At 42.9% G+C, this 21,924-nt stretch overlaps 1 protein-coding gene across 7 annotated transcripts in view; it reads right to left on the bottom strand.

The window, feature by feature from the left end:
* Positions 1 to 2,355: 2,355 nt before the first annotated feature.
* Positions 2,356 to 21,924, bottom strand: part of CACUL1 (CDK2 associated cullin domain 1) — an 81,378-nt gene continuing 61,809 nt past the window's right edge. For 6 of the 7 annotated variants that reach the window (XM_051824216.3, XM_089314249.1, XM_089314251.1 and 3 more), the window contains exons 6-9: positions 16,294 to 16,383; positions 12,349 to 12,487; positions 7,011 to 7,054; positions 2,356 to 6,639 (exon numbers count right to left, since the gene is read on the bottom strand). In XM_051824216.3, the coding sequence (XP_051680176.1) occupies positions 6,599 to 6,639; positions 7,011 to 7,054; positions 12,349 to 12,487; positions 16,294 to 16,383 (314 nt within the window). In that variant the 3' untranslated portion in view covers positions 2,356 to 6,598. The remainder of the gene's footprint in view (positions 6,640 to 7,010; positions 7,055 to 12,348; positions 12,488 to 16,293; positions 16,384 to 21,924) is intronic. The other variant, XM_051824215.3, reaches the window with a different exon arrangement.

Raw genomic sequence — 21,924 nt, 5'->3', positions numbered from 1 at the left:
AAAAAAAAAGATTTTATTTATTTATTTGAAAGAATGTTAGCCACAACATCCTCTCCATTTATTTAGGTCTATAAAGTTTTGGTTTTTTAAACTGTCTATTTATTAAAGGCTAAAACTTTTTATTAAGATTTATTCTAATATACTTTGCTTCCTTTTCCTACTGTAAATGATATTTCTTATTAAATTTTAAACTCATTACTGCTTGTAGCTGGCACATGAGAGTGAAGCTGACATTTGCACAATGACTTTTGTCCCAGCAACTTTGATAAACTACATTTTCTAATTTGCCTTATACATTCTTTAGCTTTACAGATAATCTGAAAATTTCATCTGTTAACATGAGTCATATTATTGATTTTCTATTAATAGACAAACCTAGCATTCCTATAATAAATCTGATTTGGCCATCATCTTCTAATTTCAAATACATTGTTAGACTTGGTTTGCAAATAATGCTTGTTTCCCTACTGAAAGGTACAAGGTGTTATCTTTGTATACACTCCACACATGTACTATATCCACCAGACTAAACTGATTAACCGTACTACTTCAATCTATGTCCCCAGTAGTTTTAATAATTTGATCTTCAGCCTGATCTATTAATTATAGATAGGTATACTGAAAATGCTCATAATATTGATTATATATGTATATATAGTCATTCTGTCCTTCCTTTATTTATATATACTGAGGTATATTATTAGACACTCAGGGGCAGTACTTGGAACTGTTACAACCTTCTGGTTCTCTATCATGAGTAACTGGGGGAAGGAGGGCTTAACATTAATACAGGGAAACACTGGGAGACATTAAAAAAAGCTACTCAAGACACACAGCTACTTCAGCTGAGACAAACCTCTACTCTCAGGTTTCATGTGTGACACTCCTACCTGTTTTAGAATTTGGGTTACTAAGAGAAAGGACAGTAGATGGAACAAATGCACACAAACACACACAGAGTGGTTTTAGCAAAGTGTTCTATGCACAGTGAAAAACAGAAAAGATTTGCTAAAAGATGGGACAGTGTTTAAACAGCACCCTTCCTGGCTGGGGGCAAAAAGAGAAGGTGATTTAAATGCAAAGCAAAAGAAAAGACAAAGTCTCTGCTTGGTGCTGTCTGTGGCCACCAAAATGGAGACATTATCACAACAGAGCATTTAGGTTAAAAAAAAAAAAAAAGTGTGGGGGGGGGGGTGGTTGGTGGTGAGAGTTGGCATTCAGAGACCGCTCTAGGAAAGGACACATCTAAAGAGACAGCAGAGAAAATAAAATTGTCAAATAAGGTTTTTAAAAACGAGGGTATATTACTAATTTCACAGCAAGAAAACACAAAGAGTTACAGAAAAGGCACAGTACAATCAATGCAAAAACCCCACATTAGACAGTTTTGACTAAAGGACTATTAAAAAATTATACTAGTTTAAGAAGAGAAATTACATATTTGAATATCTATGTATATACACTGTGTGTGTCAATAGGCTACGTAACTCCATATATGGCTACACACACACAGCCTGCTTTCATCACTCCAGAGGTCAAGATGGACGCAGCCTGACCGACTGCGGCGACAGCCGTGCCGAGTGTGGCTATCATTAGGAAACATCCCAAATATATCCAATGTTCTGTATTCTAACAAAGTTCCAGTGAACCATGGATCAAGGCCAGGGACAAGACTTACAACATAACAAGGCCAAGGACATCCAGACAAGATTTACTTCCTTACCCCCAATGTTTAAGACTGATAGTACATCCTAATACAGAAGGAGTGATTGAAAATCTACCAAGAGCCAGAGGTCAGAGCCAAAGCCAGTGGCTTGTACCACAGGTCAGTGAGAGTTTCATCCACCATTTTGTTTCCTTCTTGTCTGAGTGAAGAGCTGATGTTGAGAACACCCTGTTCTGAGCTCCCCAGGCCTTGTGACACACACACCCCGGGATCAGACTTCACTGCTTCGCCTTGTTCTGGCTGTGCTGATGGGTGGCAAAGCCTCTTGCCTGCATTTGATCTCCAGATCATTCAAAAGCATTCCCACTTCTAGCTGTAGCTCCCTACAACTGCACATTAAATTACTTCTCCTCAACGGCATGGTTGTCATAGTGACAAATGGGACTACTGAGAGAAGTTTACTGCCCTCTGTAAAAAAAAAATCTCCAGGCTCCTGGCCACTGTGGCCATTTGGGGAGTGAGCCAGCAGATGGAAGACCTCTCTCTCTCTCTCTGCCTTTCAAACAAATACATACATCTTTGGAAAAGAAAAAAACAAACAAGCAAACAAACAAGAAAACACCCTCCAAAGAGAATATACCCACAGTCTTATTGTATTTAGTACATAGTCACAACATGGAAATGACATGTGAGAATCAATAAAAAATATTTATTTTTTTCCAAACCACAGAATTCTTAACCCCAGAGCCACACTATAAATTTTCCAGAAGTAAGCCATTAACATGTTTCTAAACAATGCAAGTCCAACCAGTAATGAAGATAACTTCCAACCAGCAGGGAAGGTTGTAGGGATGGAGTCTGGTGAGCTCTCCCGAGGCCACTCCGTCCACATAAGCAGAAATGGTGGATGCCCCTGTGGGCCACTCAGCTCTGCAAAGGGGTCCTGACAGGCCTCTCTTGGCTAGTGGAGGAGGGAAGGTGTCGGTGGCTGTGATGAACACTGGGGACAGAAGAGGAATCACTTCCCTTGGAAACAAACAGGGCTCCTTTCACAAACTCTAGTGGCCAGAAACGAAGGCAAATCCCAACAGGAAATTTAACAGGAGAGCATTTCTGCACCAGCTCTCATGACCTCATTCTAACCTCTGAGAAAAGGCAACTTCATCTCCTGCAAGTTCACTGAAAACCGTAATCACAACCAGAAAGGTCCTATAAATCTCTCAGAGGTGTCAGTCAAGGACTCACATCTAACCTTGAATTCTGATGTCCCCTTAAGAGGCCTAGACTTGGATTAAAACAAAAATTCCTAAAAAGCTCAATGAGACACCATTTAAAAAATCACATCAAACACCCAGAACAATGAGTGGATAGCTAACATAGGTTTTTTTGTTTTGCTTTTTAGTTATAAAGTTTTTTAATTTCTCAGATTAGTGTATATTCATAAAACAATACTCCATTACTTTAATAATAGCTGATTAAGCATTTAGCTCAAGGGCAATGCCTCCTGCATAATAATCATAAAAATAATTAACTGCCATGGTGGCGGGGGGAGGGGAAGAAGAAAGAATAAGAAAATACAGTCAGCCTCAATAATAAAACAAAATCTGGAAGGGTGGTCGTTTACAGGGAGATTAAACAGAATTATTTAAATACTATGCTACAAGTGCTCCTGCTCACTCCATAATTGCAGAAACCAATTTTGCTTGCCAGATCACCATTACCTCTGCTAGTAGGTGTACAGACCACAGCTCTGCAGTCATCCTTTTGTGCTGAAAAACCTTCAGATCCCTTGTTTGGTCAGTACAAATACTGCAAGGTGATCCAAGTGCAAACTCTTCCTGAGGAACTACTTATGTGTGCAAATCTGCAACTGGAAAGAAAGCCTGGTGTGCCGCAAGGGGAGGAACAGGTGTGACCACTGGCAACGCGAGGCAGTGTTCATGGCCACAGACATCATTCTCCTGCAATCTCATCTGCCCACAAATTAATATTCGTCCTAGACCCCCATGAAGGGAGTGTAACCGCTGCAAACTTTAAAAGGGACGGAAATAAATTTGCCACAAAATAGTGCACAACACATGAATCCAGGCTTGTGTTTGTTACCATTAACCCTGCCTGTGAACTGTCAGGCTAAGAGTCCCAACAGGTTTTGCTTCCAGTAATTCCTGTCGGGTTGGGTACAGCTGTGACAGCAGAGGCCATGAGATGACACCACGGCTGAAGCTTAAGGCCAACCTTTAAAATTCATACCATCTCTCAAACAAGCATTCCATGTGTCATTATTTCATGATGATTGACCTGGTTTTCTTCTGAACAGTTCAGTTTCAGGTTGCACATACACAGATCAGTCAGTTTAGCCAAATCAATTACATGTGTCAACTAACCAATCCACTTGCATGCACAATTTTTTGGCTTCAATAATCTAGACCTTCAATGATTGCATACAGAAGACAGCATCTAACGGGAATGGGTAACTGCCTACCGTGCTGGCAACAAGAACACAAGTCAACACGGGAAGACAACACCTCTGGCAAACAGTGCTTCGTCAATGCAACTGGGGACGCAATTTCATCTCTTCGTGTTATAAACTAAGAATTTTACCAAGAAACCCAATAAATAAGCAAGGTCATTTTAAATTTAAAATAATTTTTTTTAAAAAATGGGCTCTTTATACTGTCAAGTACCTCGTGGGGTCAAGGTGTGTAACAAGCAAGACACAGTGCGGGGAGAGGTGCCTTTTCCAACCACAGCTTTGTGGGACCAAGCCACAGCTCTTCTCATAGCCACTGTACAAACACTTAGAAAAGTTAAATTTCGCAAACCGTACATTGTCTACTTTTTGTTAATACAAACAATAAAAAGAACATATTTCTCTATTCACTTGATGCAAAAACATCCAAAGATTTTAATGCCAGTTCATATAATACAATGCCTTATAGGGAAAGTTCTTCTGTTATTGGCCAAAAAAAAAAAAAAAAAGAATGCTCTCTCCCAGAAAAAAGCATTTGGGTATGAACATACTGAAGGATTCATCTACACTTAAAGAAACATTCCCACTTTACTTCTTTCAGAACAATATTCACTCAGGAGAGAATTCAGTTCGGGTGTTATTTCTAAGTCTGCAGCAAGCCTTCCATTGAGAAAGTAAAATTTGGACTTCATGATAAAATGAAACTCCTCCTCCACACTAGGATGTTACTGGTGCAGCAAATCAGGCTGAACAGGTGACAGTGAGAACCTGTCTGTGTTCTCCAAGTAGTTCAGTGTCCATCAAAACAACCCAGGATGCTCACATACTTGAGTACAATTCAAGTCTTCCACAAACTCCACCAGCTCTGGTTGTAAGCACGTACATCGGACAACCTTCACTGTGGGCTTCTCTGTGTGGTAGTTTCACAAATCAAGGTTTTCTATTATTAGAGGACCCATTTCTTTTCAATATCCCAGTTCTAATTCTCTCACTGCGCCACCTCCCAAAGAACACCAAGCTGAGTGGACAGAGGCAGGTCTGTGAACAACCCACAGTCTCAAGTGTTGACAGTGCCCCCGGTTACACCCACCCTCGTCCCAAGCTCCCTCAAGAGGTCAATATTACTAGCCTGATGTAGCCCACAGGAGTGAAGCCCGTGTTCAACCGAGATTCAAAAACACTGAGAACAGCATCTTCCTCCCTTTCCACGTCTTTCTATTTTCCTTTGTCTTTCAAAAACCACTAGAACAGCCCCAGAGACTTTTGGGAAGACTGGACTAGCACTGAGTGTGGGGAACAGAAGACAGCTTTGCCACAGCTGGAAGGCGGCCCTGAAACAGCAGTGCTGCTTCTTCCCTGTTAGACTCAACACAACACATGAAAGACGCAGGCCGCAGACTCTTTAGTACTTACGTCACCCATTTAAAACACAAATGAGCAGGAGCCCCACACCACTGGTTATATTTGGATTTGGTAACTACTTCTGCTTCCCACAGATCACAGGAAATGGCTCTGATGGTTGGATAATTCTCAACAATATTAAGAGGGGAGCTTTCATGAAGCCCCGTCCCCCCAGACTAGGGTACGGCCAACGCCACAGCAGCAGCGAATGAAATCCTGCTAAGTGACAGAGGGAAAGGAAATGCTCTATAAGAGTTGGTCCCCACAGCAACACAAGCATGTCCTGGCGAAGCACTGGGAAGCCTGACCGCTGCGGAACACCCCTCCATCCTCCCACTGAAGGAGCATCTTGCCACAGTCTCACTTGACGAGTCGGTGGGTTTGTCTGGGACACCAGAACTTCTCCAGGAAGCGTGACAACATGGTCACGCAGTTGCAAAGTGCACAAAGCTCAAGGCACAGAGTAGGCAAAAACTGTGACCTGATGGGGGGGAGCAGAGTTAGCATTTTCCTCTTACGAGACTTTCTAATGCTAAACAAAGACCAACTCTTTTAAAGGCAGTTGTTTTGGTTATGGGTGAAAAATACTGTATTGTAATGACCTGTTTGGTTTTAAAGCAAAAGGTATCTTGACATGGGAAATCAATCTGCCGAAATACCAAATCCACACATGAACAAAACAAGTGCTAAAAAAAAAAAAAGAAAAAGAAAAAGATTCTTCCGCTCATATTTTTGGAGGAAGCTACAGAATTTGGCTGTCAGATTTCACTTAGCAAGGGTCACTTTCCAAGATGCTTGCTACTTACAGACTCTGTAGTAAACTCATTAAAAGATTGTCCCATTTCAAAATCACCCCCAAGTCTAGCAGCAAGTGTTTTTATGTTTTTGCTTTTTGTTAGTTTTTTTGTTATTTAAAATTGCAAACCAAAGTAAGAAGTCCAGCATCCTCTTCCAAGAACAGCGTTGTGCCCGAGCTCCGGAGTGTCGCAGGCTCTGCTGTGCTCTGAATACAGTCTCCAGTGTGTCCTCTTTTCAGGAAGGGAAGAACATTCACGCCATCACTATCTGTACCCCCGGGAACTTGCACATGCTGACGAGCTGTCTGAAAAAAACACCACACAGAAGGATGCATGGCAGATGGCACTTGAGAATGGCCGGGGTCTACCTGCTTGGCACTCATTTCTCACCCTTCTCAAGAGCACTTGGAAAAAAAAAATGAACCTCAAAACCATGTGGAAAGGTGTCAGGATTATCGGGAAGTGAGACTGGTCATGACCCTTGTGGGTGAGACTAAAGCACCCGGTGGCCTCTCGGCATCTGCCAGAGAACCAGCGCCACCAACTGGACTGCAGGGCTGTCACAGCTAGAAGGGCGGCCTGGCTGAGCATCACGGTGCCTCTGAGAACGCCACGGGCCCCAGACTCCGCACACGCACCACAGAGCACGGAGCGACGACAGGACGCCATTACTTACTATAGGCCAACTCGTCCCCAGCTCTCTTCCGGGACTGGTCACCTCTAGAAACGAGAAAGGCAGCAGTCACAGAGCTGACAATCTGACTCTTCACGCACCAAAGCAGCAGAGGGAGCTGACAGCACAGACAACAGAAGCGCAGCTGATATTTTAGTTCTAACCCAGCAAACCGTTTTAAAATAGACATTAAACCTAAGCAGAGTCGTGTTAGCTAAATGGTACAGTCTTTCAAATACAGAAAGCTAGTAAATGGGAGAAGGGTCATCTACACCCATGTTTACAATGAGACACAGAACTCGGTTTACACTAATCTTCTCAAAATGACTCTGAGTTCTGCGGTCAGCACTGTGGGGCCCTGCGTAATTCCACAGGAGAAGATAACTTACAAGCTCAGTGAAACCAAAAACTGCTTAAAGTCTTTAAAAAAATCTCAGAACCTTGATGTACCTTAACACTTTTTGTGAGTGGCGGAACATGAACCCTTACATGTATTAACCGAACCAGGAAAGATGGGTCCTGATAAGGTTCTGTACTACCTGTAACTCCTAGTGTTGCCTTTCTGGCTCCTCACCCGGAATCCAATTGCTAATGCTCACGCAATGAGCAGCAATGACCAGTTCACAAGCTCTGCCTTCCCGGTCTCTCAGCAGCATGAATGCAGTTGAGCGCTCCCTTTCTGAGCCACTTTTCCTCCGGAGGCTTCTGGGACCTGCCCTCACCTGCTGTCCCATCTCAGCCTTGCATGCTGCTCTGCCCAGCACTCCACCTGGGCCATCTCTTCCTCTCCATACACATTCTTCTCTAGTCTAGGATGGAGGTTGTCACCCTGCGACTTTAAATGCTCTCCCAAGCCTGTGGTTTCCAGGTTGTATTTCCAGCTCTGATTTCTTCCCAGTGCCGCAGATCTGCAGGTCCAACTGCCGCATCATCTCCCCTTGGAAGGTCTAGACACACTGCAAATATTCCATGGCCAGAGAACAATGCCGACGCCACTCCTTCCTTAGTCTTCCATCTCAATAAAGGGCCCCACCACTGACCCAAGGACTCAGGCCAAAATCCAAAGTCATCCTTGATTCCTCTCTTTCCCTCACTCGGGGGCATACTGCCTGCAAACACTTCTCACCAACTCCACTGCTACAAGCCGAATCCTAGCCATTAACATCCCTCCTTGACCCAACTGCACAAGTCTGAGTATTAGTCAAGAGCCTGAGTGATCTTCTACTGTAGCATAAGATCAGTTCACAGCTCCAATTAAAGCCCTTGTGTGGCTTCCCCTTACAGTTTCTCCCAGCCCTGGCACATGGCTCTTGCCTCCATCGCCAACCTCATTTCCACCACTCCACCCCTGTGCATAATACAGTAGCCTCCCTAGCTCTCACCTGTCCCTGGACAGGTTGGCACCTTTGAATACTATCTTTGCCTACAACGCCTGCCTCCCCCAGGCAGCCACTTTACCATATCATCATCTTCTAGGTGCCCTCAACCAGGCTGAAATGACTCCTTCTTAGAAGGCCCATTACCAAGTTAGCCAGGACAGCACTCACTGTGCCCAGGCCACTCACTCTCAATGCCTTTTTGTTTAATTTTCTTAACAGCACTCACTACCAGAAATTATACTTTACTCTTACTATCTATCTCCCAACAACACAATGTAACTTCCATGAAAACAGGAATTTGTTCACCAAGTGCCTCCCACGTTACTAGACACTCAATAAATATTTGGTGAATTAAAAAATTACTGAGGGGCCAGCATTGTGGCACAGTGAGCTTAGCATCCCATCTGGGCACCAGTTCCAGTTCCAGACTTGACTTGTAGCCCATATGGGATGCTGGCGCTGTAGGTGACAGCTTTACCCACTTCTTCACAAGTACCTGAGAGGCTGCCAAAGCTGTTCTGTGATCCTACAAGTACAGAAGGCCAGCCCTCAAAACCAGACCCTGCTACCAAGTGAGAAAGTCCACAGGCGTGTCTTGTTCCTCAGATGTGGGTAACCCCGGCTCAGATGGAGCACTTCATCTCTAACATGGTGAAAGCTACCTGGTCCCCTCCGAAGGGGACCATAAGCTTGTCTTCAGGAGGCCGAGCTGAGGTCCTGAATTTCAGAAGCTCCTTACCGTGATATGATGATATCCAACTGTCACTCTCTTCAATCCATTCAATTTTGCAGGTATGGCTTAGAAGTAAAATGTTGTTTACCTGCTAATTCTAGTTTCAAAATAAGCCTACCCATGCCCAAAGATCACCTTTCAATAAAGCCCCACCCCCTCAAATGAGATCTGCCACCAGCAGCAAGACAGGATGTTCTGACAACACCACCCATTACTTCAGGGACTTACTTTGAGTCACTCACATAAAAGCCACTGTTTGCCTGTTCAGGATCTCTACCTCAGAGAAAAGCCTCCTAAATAAATACGCAGTGTCCAACACTGAACAGGACTTGTGTGGCTGGCGAGGCAGGAACCATGAAATGAGCACACCTATCAGAGCAGTCGGTTAATACCATTCTTATTAAACAGCCTGTGTTTCAGTCTCCAGTTTTTTTCTTTCCTACCAGTGGACGCCATCCAGCCAAGAAGGGAGGAAGGCCGACAGGGCAGAGGGAGGGAGCCTCAAGCACCAGGGAGGACAGGCAGTTCCACAGCCACCAAGGATGCTGCGCACACATCCCTCTGACTGCGAAGGCTGAGCTCAGCAGTGGGCACAGAACAGCAGTGTTGACATTCTTCTCTGCAAAGCACCTGTCAGAGCAGTTTATGAGGCAGGTTCAACCCTCACAGTAAATCTATAATAACAATATGATGTAATTATAAAAATCACCCAGTAGGGAGCTTACAAAGTAAAACATTTTATCACCTCTTAGAATACTGCTTAACATTTAAATCTCAGCCAGAAGCTGTGTAACAGAATTCCACTAAGAGCACCAAAACTCAGTTTACACCAAGAAACCCAGGCACTTGTTCAATGCGACTGAGTTGGCCTTGGCTGGCCAACCAGCCAGTGCCCTGTCAGCCCTTCACTACAAAGGCAATGTTGCCTAAGGCTACTCATGGAGTCACTTGCTCACCTCATCCAAAGCAAACCTGACAAAAGAGCTACCACACACCGAGCAGTCCTGTCCCCTGTTCTCTCCCTCCAGTTCCAACAGGATTTGGACAATGTCACTGACTGTGTTCAAACACACTCTGTTCTGAAGGTATACTCAAGATGCCCAGAAAGGCGCAAAGCTACATTCCCACACTGCCTCTCAGAAATATCTATAGTAAACTCAGCTCTAAAATTAAAAGCAAACATTCATATAAAATATCAGTAAAAGCATAAAAGACTTCAAAATTATGGCAAGCCTAAAAACATCACTCACTTACTGCTGTGTTTGGATTCTGTACATCCCCCAGAGGCCCATGTGATAAGTCTTATGTTAATGGTACTGAGAGTACGGGAACTTAGCCCAGTGATGGTGTTTGGAGGTGAGCCTTTGGGGGGTAACTGGACTGGACTGGGTCCTTCGGGTGGAGCCCCCTGGAAACCCTGGTGGCTTTCTAATAGACCACACGGACCCAGCACAGATGCATGTGCTCCCTCTCTCTTGCCAAGCAACGCTCTGTCCTGCCTTGGGACTCTGCCAAGAGCAGTGCCATCATCAGGGGCCAACCCAACAAGGGCCTGCCTAATTGTGGACAGAACCAGGGAAGGAAAAAAAGATAGTAAAAACAAATAGGAAATGAACAAAGGACATACACAGGCAGTTTGTCCAAAAAGAAAAGCAAATGGGAAAACACACTCAGCCTCATTCATAAAAAGAGAAATGAAAATTAAACTAATTTGATTATTTTAATATCTGATTGACTGGCAAAAATCCAAGTGCCACAACATTCTGTACAAGCAAGGCCATGAAGAACACACATTTTTAAGCTTTGTTTGTGGATATGCAAAATGCCACAATCCTCCCTGGAGGGTAACTGGGCAATACTGATCAAAATCACAACTACATTTACTCTGGACCCCATCACTCCACCTCTGAGACAGACGTGCAACAATTATGCATATTCAAGGTTATTCACTGTAAGACTGTGTGTAATAGCAAAAGACCAGAAATAATTACTTAATGGTTACTCAAGAGGGTAGAGACATGGAGACAGGTGGGAACAAAAGTTCTCAATGTGTACTTTTACTTTTATTTTTGAACCATATATTAGTCTTCTAAACTGAATAAGTAAAATTAACACAGCCTCATAAATTGAATGGCCTCATTCTGTATATGAAAAGAATACCCTCTATTTCTACAGGAAAACTAGCTACTTACATTCTATGATTTCCAAGGGGTCCTTCCTCTCCCTAACCACAAGAAAGCAGAAATCCCAGGCCTGCCTACACAGCTTCTCTGAGCCCTTCCAGAAGAGCTATCAGTGGATTATTCAGTGCCCCCACACAAACACAGCTGCCACAACAAAAAAGGAATAAATGCTAATCTTTGGGCCAAGAAAAAAAAAACCACCTGCTTCCTTACTGCGCTGAAACTGGAGACTTACTGACCTGAACCTGGTCAAGGCCAGCTTTCCTGAAATTTAATTTGGTTTCAGAAACTTTGAGAGACAAATGTCCATCCCTAGCCCCAGCCAGGCATGTGAGTCAACACTCCCCTACCACATGTGGATACAGGTATACCTAAAACAACCCACGTAGTTTCCTTCCCACAACTTCTCTCCTTGATGCCAAGGACTCAAAAAGGTAAAGATATGTACAAGTGCCAAGAGTCCAGATTCTGAAAATATACAATATTACTGCATCCTTAAAGATCTGGTGATAATAGGTTTTTTCCTACAGAGAATCACAAGAATTTTATATTCATTATAGTTTAAAAAAAACTTATTATAGTTGAACTTTGCAAGATTTTCTGGAATGTGACCATGATAAAAAATTGCAAAAATTAGTAAAATGTGTATAACAAAAGCAAGGGAGCAAAGGAAGAAAATGTTCTAGGTAAGTATGCAGAAAGCAAAAACATGAAACATAGAACTCACAGCCACTCTGCTAGTTTAGCCTGCAAAGCACATCATCGCAGGCCTCGTATGAGAGAACCCACACTGGGGAAGCTCTCAGAGGTCGCCCGCCCTACGTGCTGACCCTGAGAAACCCTTTCTGCAAAACCCAGGGGCTGAAGGGGCGCGTCCAAACACCAAAGCCAGGACAAGGAGCCAGTGAGCTGAGCTCTCCCAGCAGCAGCCGCACAGCCTCCTGGACGACCGCTTTCCATTCCTAGGACTTGGCATCCCTCCCTGTCAGTCAAGTCGCCCTGGGGCAGGGAACGGACGCTTTGTCGCTGAGGAAAAGCCAACTTGCCTTGTAAAACCATTCTGAATGAGTTCTCTTTGCAGCTTCTGGTCTTGAGCAGCATATTCGGAGAGTTCAGATTCCACCGCTGGAGGGAGGATGTTGGGAATAAATTTAGAAAAAAGAGTTGGAGCCATCTGAACCCACTCTGTGAGGGAAGAAAAAGATTCATCAGAGAAACCATGCAAACTAAATGACACACAAAATAGAAGTTTTATTCAAGGAACAAAAATATTTATTAAACCAAATCTATAAAGTGGGGGGAATTAAAGCATTCCAAATCTAGCATAAAACAAGTTATTTTTTCTTTCTGAAAAGAATTTACTGTATAAAGAAAACTGGCTTTTTTACATTTCACTGGTTTAACAGAATAGTGAAAATCTGTAGGAATTTTTCAATCTTGTTGAACATTCTAAATACGGAGGAAAATATGAATGAGATTACCAAAGAGTTCTGAGTAGGAGGGGTCTTGATAAAAAGGGGACTGGTGGAAACACCAGCCCTCTCAGCCATTAATGAAAACATTATAATGGTCCGAAAACAGACCAGAACAGGTAATAAGAAGTATAAAAAAAAAAGAGGCAACACAAAGAGGTTGGCAGGAAGGGGCTGAACATTTAAGTGGGGTGGAGATAACTGGTTAGTATTTTTTAGAAATAAAAGTTTTGGGGCTGGTGCCAGCACTGCAGGCCCATACAAGTGCCATATGGGTGCCAGTTCTAGTCCCGGATGCTAAACTTCCAATCCAGTTCTCTCTTAATGTTCCTGGAAGAATAGTGGAGGATTGCCCAAGTCCTTGGGTCCCTGTACCCATGTGGGACACCCGGATGAAGCTCCTGGCATCAGCCTGGCCCAGCCTGGCCAATGCAGGCAATTTGGGGAGTGAACCATGAGATGGAATACCTCTCTTTCTCTCTCTCTCTCTCTCTGCCTCTATATCTCTTTTCTGTAACGCTGACTTTTGAATAAATAAATAATATTTAAAAAATCTTTTCTATGTTAAATTAAATAGATACAACAGTAAAGAGAATTAAGTGGCTATCAAATTATTAAGAGTAAGATGAAGGTAATAATATTTACAAAAGAAATAGGCAAAGAGAAGTCACAGGAAAATATCTGAACCAGATATGACAAAAACAAACTAGCACATTTATTATAAAGAATCTACAATCCAGAAAGTCCAGGTAAATGAGTGATGGACAAGACTGGATAATTCACAAGAAAAAAAGTGAACAGAATTAAGTCACCTTGTTAGTACTCAAGAAAATTCGAACTAAAATAAATGAAAAATATAAACAATGCCCATGTGTGTGGAGAGCAGGATGAAACCAGCACTCCCCTTCCTTGCTGGGGGTCCTCAGCTAGGACTACTGTCCCTTCTGCATTGTTTTAATCTAGCCTTTTCAAGTTTTCTCTCTTGGAAAATATTTGGGCTGCACATAACAAAAACTGTACAAATATAAATATTGTTTATAATTCAGTAAACCCACTGTTTAAAAACAGTGCAATCGAATAAAAATTCAAAATCTGAAAATGCACATTCGATGCTGTGTGATGTTAAGTGATGCTGTGTGTGTAAGTAAAAAAGTGGACATACACAGATGACCACCAAGAGAACAGATTAGAAGCCGGCACCTACACAAGCACGACAGGTGATGCACCGGCCAGTTCCCTCGCTCTGCACAGCTCACAGCAAACCGTTCTCGACACAGTGCCTCCTGACAACTCAGCTCAAGCATGGCTTCACAAAGAACCTCGGTGCCAGGCTGACACCACAGCCCACGGGGCAGGGCTGGCAGAAGTCAAACCTTTCTGTCACCTTATGGGGCTCTACAGCCATTAAAACAAAGGTGAAGAAACAAGGAAATGATGTGTCTTTTACGCATTTCTAACTGAACCACTAAAAACCAGAAACACACCAAAAATCTGTTTGATGACAAAAACATCATCAAAGTCTCCAAGAGGTAAGGCCCACGAATCTATAATTTAAAAAAACTCTGAGACAATTCAAACGCAGTCACACAAAGACCAGCACTTGAGATCTACTGCAACGGAAGACATTTTTACATTTAAAATTCAACTCTGAAAATATTCCAACCATAATGCGCTAGGTGAATAAAACTGCTTTAATAAACCAGGAACACAGTGGGTACTGACAAGAGACATAAATGTCAAAATATGCTTGAAAGTATCTCTGAAAATGCCTAGGGCAGCAAAAGGTTAGTCTAATCAAATTCACCTTTTCAAAAGGACAATTCTCAACTACAGAATTCTCCTCACAAGTGGTGTAAATCTTATTACCAGAACTTGAACCAAGGTAAGATAGCATTTAGGTAAACACGTATCTATACTTTTTCCTACCCTTGGTGATGTTTTTATTTTGCTATATGATACAGCTGCCTATTTGGGAGTCAGATTTGTCATACTGCATCTGAATGCCTTCCAACATAAAATAAAAAAACTATTCATAACCTAGCACCAAAAAAAATTAGTCATTTTCATCACAATGTATTAAAGTAAAATTCAAAATTCTAAGAAACTAGTTTATTGGAAACATGCAAAATATTTTTTGCTATTTTATATAATCAATTACCTCACAGAAGAAATTTCTGTTAAAAATGATAAATATATCTCAAGACCTGATCCAAACTTAATTAATAAACTGAATGCTCTAGAAATCACTAGTTCAAAGTAGCCTGACCAAAAAAAGATTTCTCAAATCAGTTTACCCAGGCCGGCGCCACAGCTCACTAGGCTAATCCTCTGCCTGTGGTGCCGGCACCCCGGGTTCTAGTCCCAGAGGCTCCTCTTCCACACCAGCTCTCTGCTGTGGCCCGGGAGTGCAGTGGAGGATGGCCCAAGTGCTTGGGCCCTGTACCCGCATGGGAGACCAGGAGAAGCACCTGGCTCCTGGCTTCAGATCAGCACAGCGCACTGGCCATGGCAGCCATTTGGGGGGTAAACCAACGGAGGGAAGACCTTTCTCTCTGTCTCTCACTGTCTAACTCTGCCTGTCAAAAAAAAAAAAAAAAAAAAGTTTACCCAATAAACTGATTTCTATTTTATCAAGTGAACTTTTAACACAATTAAACAACCAATCTATCCATCAATTAATTAAAATAATCATTAAACTCAAATGGATAGTAATAATAGCATTTAATGTTTGCATGCTTATTATGTTATCAAATACTATGGTAAGCTGTTTTCATGTTTTATTTCAATTTAATTCTCATACAAAAAAATTTTGCAAAAAGGTACTTAGTGCCAGAAAGCATCTTTCGTGTTTGTAGACTGTAACAATGTTCTACCCTGAGAACTTCTCCAATCTCTCTCCCATACATTTTTTCAATTAACTAGACAAGTCGAAGGTTCTGGCTTATAACCAGGAAATATACACAAAGGCACTTTGAGATTCCTTTAAATCTATCACAGTTTTTGTTCTAATAGAGAGATATTAAAATAATTTATAAACCATTTCTTTGAATATTGTGATCCGTGATTTCTTATTCTGCTCTTGTGATTCTCTCTCCTCAAAACATCCTCATGAAATGACTCAATTTTAGCAACACTTCAGAGTCCCTCTGAGTCATAATAGGCCTAATGGAGTTGTGAATGTTCATGACTGCACATTTGCAGTGTGGGATAGACAGAGATTATACCAACTACCACATTCAATCTTATATACAGTGTATCCTACAAATTATTTCTTGTATTTCCCTCCCAAGGGCAGCAAAAAACAAACAAACAAAACCAACTAGATGGTTTCACTAACAAAAAAAAGCTCCCAGTGAATTTTCAAATTTTCAGTTTATATTTCTCAATGACGAGTATCTCCTCCATATTTTTTTCTATATCAGGTCGAAATATCATTAGTCTTCACAGAACACACACGAATCACTGCTGCTTCGATACGACTGTCATGTCATAAAACCCACGAGAGATGATGAGTGTTACCTGGTCTCAGCGTATACAGGCCTTTCACAATATTTGCCATGGTTGAAGGTGTGACCTGAAATGGTGTTGACTGGGCTTCGAGAAGCAAAGCTGGAGAAGAGGAGAAAGATGAAAAAGCATGGAACACTCGTTAAAGTTTCTCCCAAAGACTGAAGGCAAACAGTGCAAACAAGAACAGCCCAAGAAAACAAACTGGGAGTTTACCCCTCACTCCCAACCCCACAACCTGTATAGAGCGCCAGTTCAAGTCCTGACTAGTCAGCTTCCTCCTAATGCGCCTGGGAATATAGCGGGCGAGGGGTCGAGTTTTTGGATTCCTTCCACCCATGTGGGAGACCAGATGGAGTTCTTGGCTCTTGGCTTCAGCCTGGTCCAGGCCCAGCTTTGCAGGCATTTGGGGAATGAACCAGCAGGTAGAAGACACTTTCCTGCCTCCCTCACTCCCCCATCTCCAGCTTTTCTCTATCTCGCCTTTCAAAAAAAAAACTTAAATAAATAACAAACAAATCTTTTAAAAATCAAATGCAATAGCTCAAGCTAACGGGGAAATACATGAAAGCGTGCTGGAACACTAATGGAAACGAACTGACTCATGGGGGACCTGAGTAGTAAATCCTCTAAAAGCAATGGCATTCATGGCACAGAGTGAATTGAAAGCGCTTCCATTAGAGGAATAAAATGTCACGCAATAAACTCAAACATTTCTTCTTCCCTCAAATCACCACAGTTGAGGCTTTTAGCATTTTTCTGAAAGACATGTGTTACAGGTTGAGTATCCCTTATCTGAAATGCTTGGAATCAGAAGCGTTTCAGATTTTGGAATATCTGAATACATTTTACAATTGAGCATCCCTCATCTGAAAATCCAAAATTTGAAATCCAAAGCTTTTTGAGCTCCAGCAGACGCTCAAAGCGTGTGGATTTCAAAGCTTTCCAGATGAGGGATGCTCATCACTAACAGTTATACATGAATTCTATTATTGAATGGATAGAAGATACTACTGACCTAAAAGTTAATTTTTAATTCATCTTCCAAAGATCTGCAATGTACTAAGAAAACAAACCAAAACCCCAAAATCTTTGGTATTTTACTCTAAATCAGGCTTGTAAAATATTAAAACCAATTTCCTCTGTGCATGCCTTTCCAAAAGTGGAAACGCCACCGAAGTGGCCGGCCCGGAAGCACGTCTACAGTTTAGAAGACTGTGAGCTACATTTGGACTCACATGATGAAGACCCTCCGAGGTACACTGTTCAAGTTTACCTTTCCAGTCTTATCGTTGGTAGATGGTTACAATTTTGAATGACATACATAAATTTTAAAGAGGGCATATGGTAAGCATTTAAACTGCAATGTTTAAAACTTGAACTTACAAATGTTAAGTTCAGAAAGTCTCTGACAGGGTCTGAAGTTAGCACAAACAAATGCAACCTCTCTTTACTACTCCACCCCCCGCCCCGCCTTTTGTGACTGGCACTGAGGCCTTCCATTAGCCTGGTTCCCACTAACTCTGCATGTTCAACCAATATTTACCATGTGGTTAAGCATATACATTTACAAACACCCTCTACCACAACTGTAATCACCTCTGTCAAATTAAAAAGCTATGAATAAATGATAAATATCAAAGATAAAAATACACACAAAATGTAGACAGACTGATCTGGGATGAATTAATTGAAAGTAATTACATTCAATAGCAAAAGATTAGAGTTGAGAAGGTTTTGCAACATTTCATTAACATCTTTCCATGTAAACTCTCAGGAAAACAGTATCTAAAACTTAATACTTCCGGCCGGCGCCGTGGCTCAATAGGCTAATCCTCTGCCTTGCGGCGCCAGCACATCGGGTTCTAGTCCCGGTCGGGGCACCGGATTCTGTCCCGGTTGCTCCTCTTCCAGGCCAGCTCTCTGCTATGGCCCGGGAGTGCAGTGGAGGATGGCCCAAGTGCTTGGGCCCTGTACCCCATGGGAGACCAGGATAAGCACCTGGCTCCTGCCTTCGGATCAGCGCGATGCGCCGGTCGCAGCACGCCGGCCGCGGCGGCCAAAAAAAAACTTAATACTTCCTGGTTACCACCATCCTGGCCCCCTGCAGCCTCTTAAGGAAAAGTAAGTTGGAATTTGGGGGATGAGCTTGAAAGGCAAAATAAAATATTTACTGAGTATTTAGCAGTGCTAGGTACTTTTCTATATCAGGCCACTTCAAAAAAGTTTGTGGAGGGCCTGGTGTTTTGGCACAGTGGGTTAAGCCACTGACTGCAACATGGGTACCTTACATATCAGAGCACTGGTTCAAGTCCTGGCTGTTGTTCCACTCCAGATCCAGCTTCCTGCTGATGAACCTCGAAGATAGATGATGGCGCCCAAGTACCTGGGCCCCTGTCACCCAAGTGGGAGACTCAGATGGAGTTCCTGGCTCCCTGGCTTCAGCCTGGCACAGCCCTGGCTGTGGCAGTCCATTTGGGTAGTGAACCAGTGGCTGAAAAGTCTCTTCTTTCCCCTTCTCTCTCTCTCTCTTGCTCTGTCTTTCAAATAAGTAAAAATAAATCTTTAAAAAATAAAAACCAGTTCCGGGCCATCATTGTGGTGCAACATGTTAAGCCCCTGACTCCAATGCCAGCATCCTATACAGGAGCACTGCTTCTAATCCTGGCTGCTCTGCTTCCCATCTAGCTCCCTGCTAATGTGTCTGGAAAAGCAGTGGAGGAGAGTCCAAGTGCCTGGGCCCAGGCTGCCCATGTGGGAGACCCGGTTGGAGTTCTGGGCTCCTGACTTGGGCCTAGTCAGTTCCAGCATTGCAGGCATTTGGGGAGTTAACCAGCAGATGAATGATCTCTGTCTCTCCTTGTCTTTAAAAAAAAAAAAAAGTTCATGGAGAAATGGAATTAAAAGATGAGTTTATTTTGGTATAAAAGATTATGAAAGCCATATATAGTTTTTTCACAAGATACATTTTCCACGAACTTTGGAGGTCCCTCATCTACATGTATGAACATGATCACACCATGGGAGCTGACAGAAAATCAGCTTTATCTCTAGTGACAAGACACCTTCTTCATTCATGAAGCCTGCTATTCATGGACAATATGGGCATTTGAGTTTCAATTTTTTTTTTTAATTTATTTGACAGGCAGAGTTATAGACAGTGAGAGAGACAGACAGAGAGAAAGGTCTTCCTTCCGTTGGTTCACCCCCCAAATGGCCGCAACAGCCGGTGCTGTGCCGATCCAAAGCCAGGAGCCAGGTGCTTCTTCCTGGTCTCCCATGCGGGTGCAGGGGCCCAAGCAGTTGGGCCATCCTCCTCTGCCTTCCCAGGCCACAGCAGAGAGCGGGAGTGGAAGAGGAGTAGCCGGGACTAGAACCTGGCACCCATATGGGATGCCAGTGCCACAGGCAGAGGATTAACCAGGTGAGCCATGGCGCCAGCCCTGGAGTTTCAATTCTTTACCAGCAGACAGTTTCATTCTGCCCTGTTCTTCTAGTTCTAAGGCAGGATTCTGAAATTCTTTCAACAGGTCTCCCACTGAGAGGCAGGGGCCAGGCCTCTCCCCTGGAATCTGGGTTCTGTGACTGTCCAACAGAATCCAGCAACAATAACACTGCGTCAGTTTCTGGACCCAGGATCTAAGGAACTGGCAGTTTCCACTGCCTGCTTCTTGGGGCACTCGCTCTTAGAAGAAAAATGAAAGGAACCAAATGCCAGCACCAACTCACCAGCCATGAGAGGCAGTCACAGCAAAAGCTTCCGCCCCTGCCATGGCCACGTCAGCAGTGGTGAGCAGAGGAGACACACTGCCCCAGGAGACCTCCCCAAACTGCAGAGCGAAATAAGAGCCTGCTGGTCGCAGCCAGTATGCTTCTGGACGGTCTGTTACACAGCAGTAATGAAAGGAATGGCAGCATTTCCAAACGGCTCTGAAGCCCAAGGAAGAAAGTTACTGATCAGATTTTAGAAAATCACTGAGACTGAGTGTTATTATTTGTTTTATTAGAGTAAGGGGGCAAGAGATAGGAAAATGTGTAACTACAGACAAGGCACCAATCCTCAATAGCTATGTTATTCTGGCTTAAATTAATTTTAGCCTCCTTTTGCCTCAGTTTCTGAAATATTGATTATACTCATCTTATAGGGGGTGAAGAGAATTAAGCAGTTAATAAGAAACGTGTGTGTGTGTGTGTGTGTGTGTGTGTTTTAAAAGATCTTTTTGATGATCAATCACACAGCTGTGAACATCTACAGACTCTGCTGGTATAGAGAGTCCAGGCCAGTGAGGCTGCGGTCACTTTGTTTTCCTCGTTCTAAGTACAATGCTCAGTAACTGCTCAACAAACACCTGAGAAGACCGTTGCAGTTTATTGGGGGGAAAGGTATCTTTACCTTTTTTTTAAGATTTGTTTATTTATATGAAAGGCAGAGAGAGAGAGAGAGAGAGAGAGAGAGAGAGAGGTCTTCCTTCTGCTAGCTCACTCCCCAAATGGCTGCAATGGCCAGAGCTAGGCCAATCCAAAGCCAGAAGCCAGGAGCTCCCTACTGGTCTCCCACATGTGTGCAGGGGCCCAAGCACTTGGGCCATCTTCTGCTGCTCTCCCAGGCCATAAGCAGAGAGCTGGATCGGAAATGGAGCAGCTGGGACTCGAACTGGCACCCATATGGGATGCCAGCACTACAGAGGCTTTGCCCATTGAGCCACAGCACCGGCCCTTGTATCTTTACTTTTAAGTGTAAATTTTATTGACAGTCACAGATTATACAATTAAAAAAAAAAAAAAAGAATTTGTTCTTTTCTCATCAGATCTGGGTTCCTATGTTGTCTTTTGAATATGCCCTATAAATGTCCAATAAGCCTGATTTCCAAATAACTGACAAGTGTAAGAACATATTTACAAAGTAAACAGCTTTTCCATCTGACACTGGTCAAGACATTAAACAAAGATGACTTCAAAATGGTTGCGCTCTATTTCACAATGAAAGCAAAAAGACGATGTTAACATCAGAGGACATACTTAAATGGTCATAATCAATAGCCAGAATACATCATAACAGAAAAGAAAAGCATGTAATATCCCCAAGATTCTAAGCCTCTGTTCTAATTCTGGAATCTTTTGGAAACATATTAATAAAACATATATATTCTTTTTGTCTACACTATTATTTGAAAACTCTTCCCTTCTAAAATAAACTGAATCAATATTCAACAATTGCTTTCCTTCATTTAAAATGAAAACAGTTTGTGGTCAAGCCTAGAACAACTCTTTTGTTAATCTTGGCAAAAGTTCAAGTGGTAGAAACTAATCAAGGCTAGTAAGAAAGCAAAACAAAAACAAACAAAAAAATCCCAGCAGACTAAAAATCCAAATATGTGCTAAATTCCTAAAAACTGACTTGATGACACACTGCATAAAATATGAGCTTTTTTTTTTTTTTATTGACAGGCAGAGTGGACAGTGAGGGAGAGAGAGACAAAGAGAAAGGTCTTCCTTTACCATTGGTTCACCTTCCAATGGCCACTGAGGCTGGCGCACCGCGCTGATCCGAAGCCAGGAGCCAGGTGCTTCTCCTGGTCTCCCATGGGGTGCAGGGCCCAAGCACTTGGGCCATCCTCCACTGCACTCCCGGGCCACAGCAGA

The sequence above is a fragment of the Oryctolagus cuniculus genome, chromosome 15 (assembly GCF_051225735.1).
Source record: "Oryctolagus cuniculus isolate XC-2025 breed Fujian yellow rabbit chromosome 15, ASM5122573v1, whole genome shotgun sequence".
Lineage (NCBI taxonomy): Eukaryota > Metazoa > Chordata > Mammalia > Lagomorpha > Leporidae > Oryctolagus > Oryctolagus cuniculus.
Note: the sequence above shows the minus strand (reverse complement) of the source record. Positions and strands in the feature narration are given on the sequence as shown.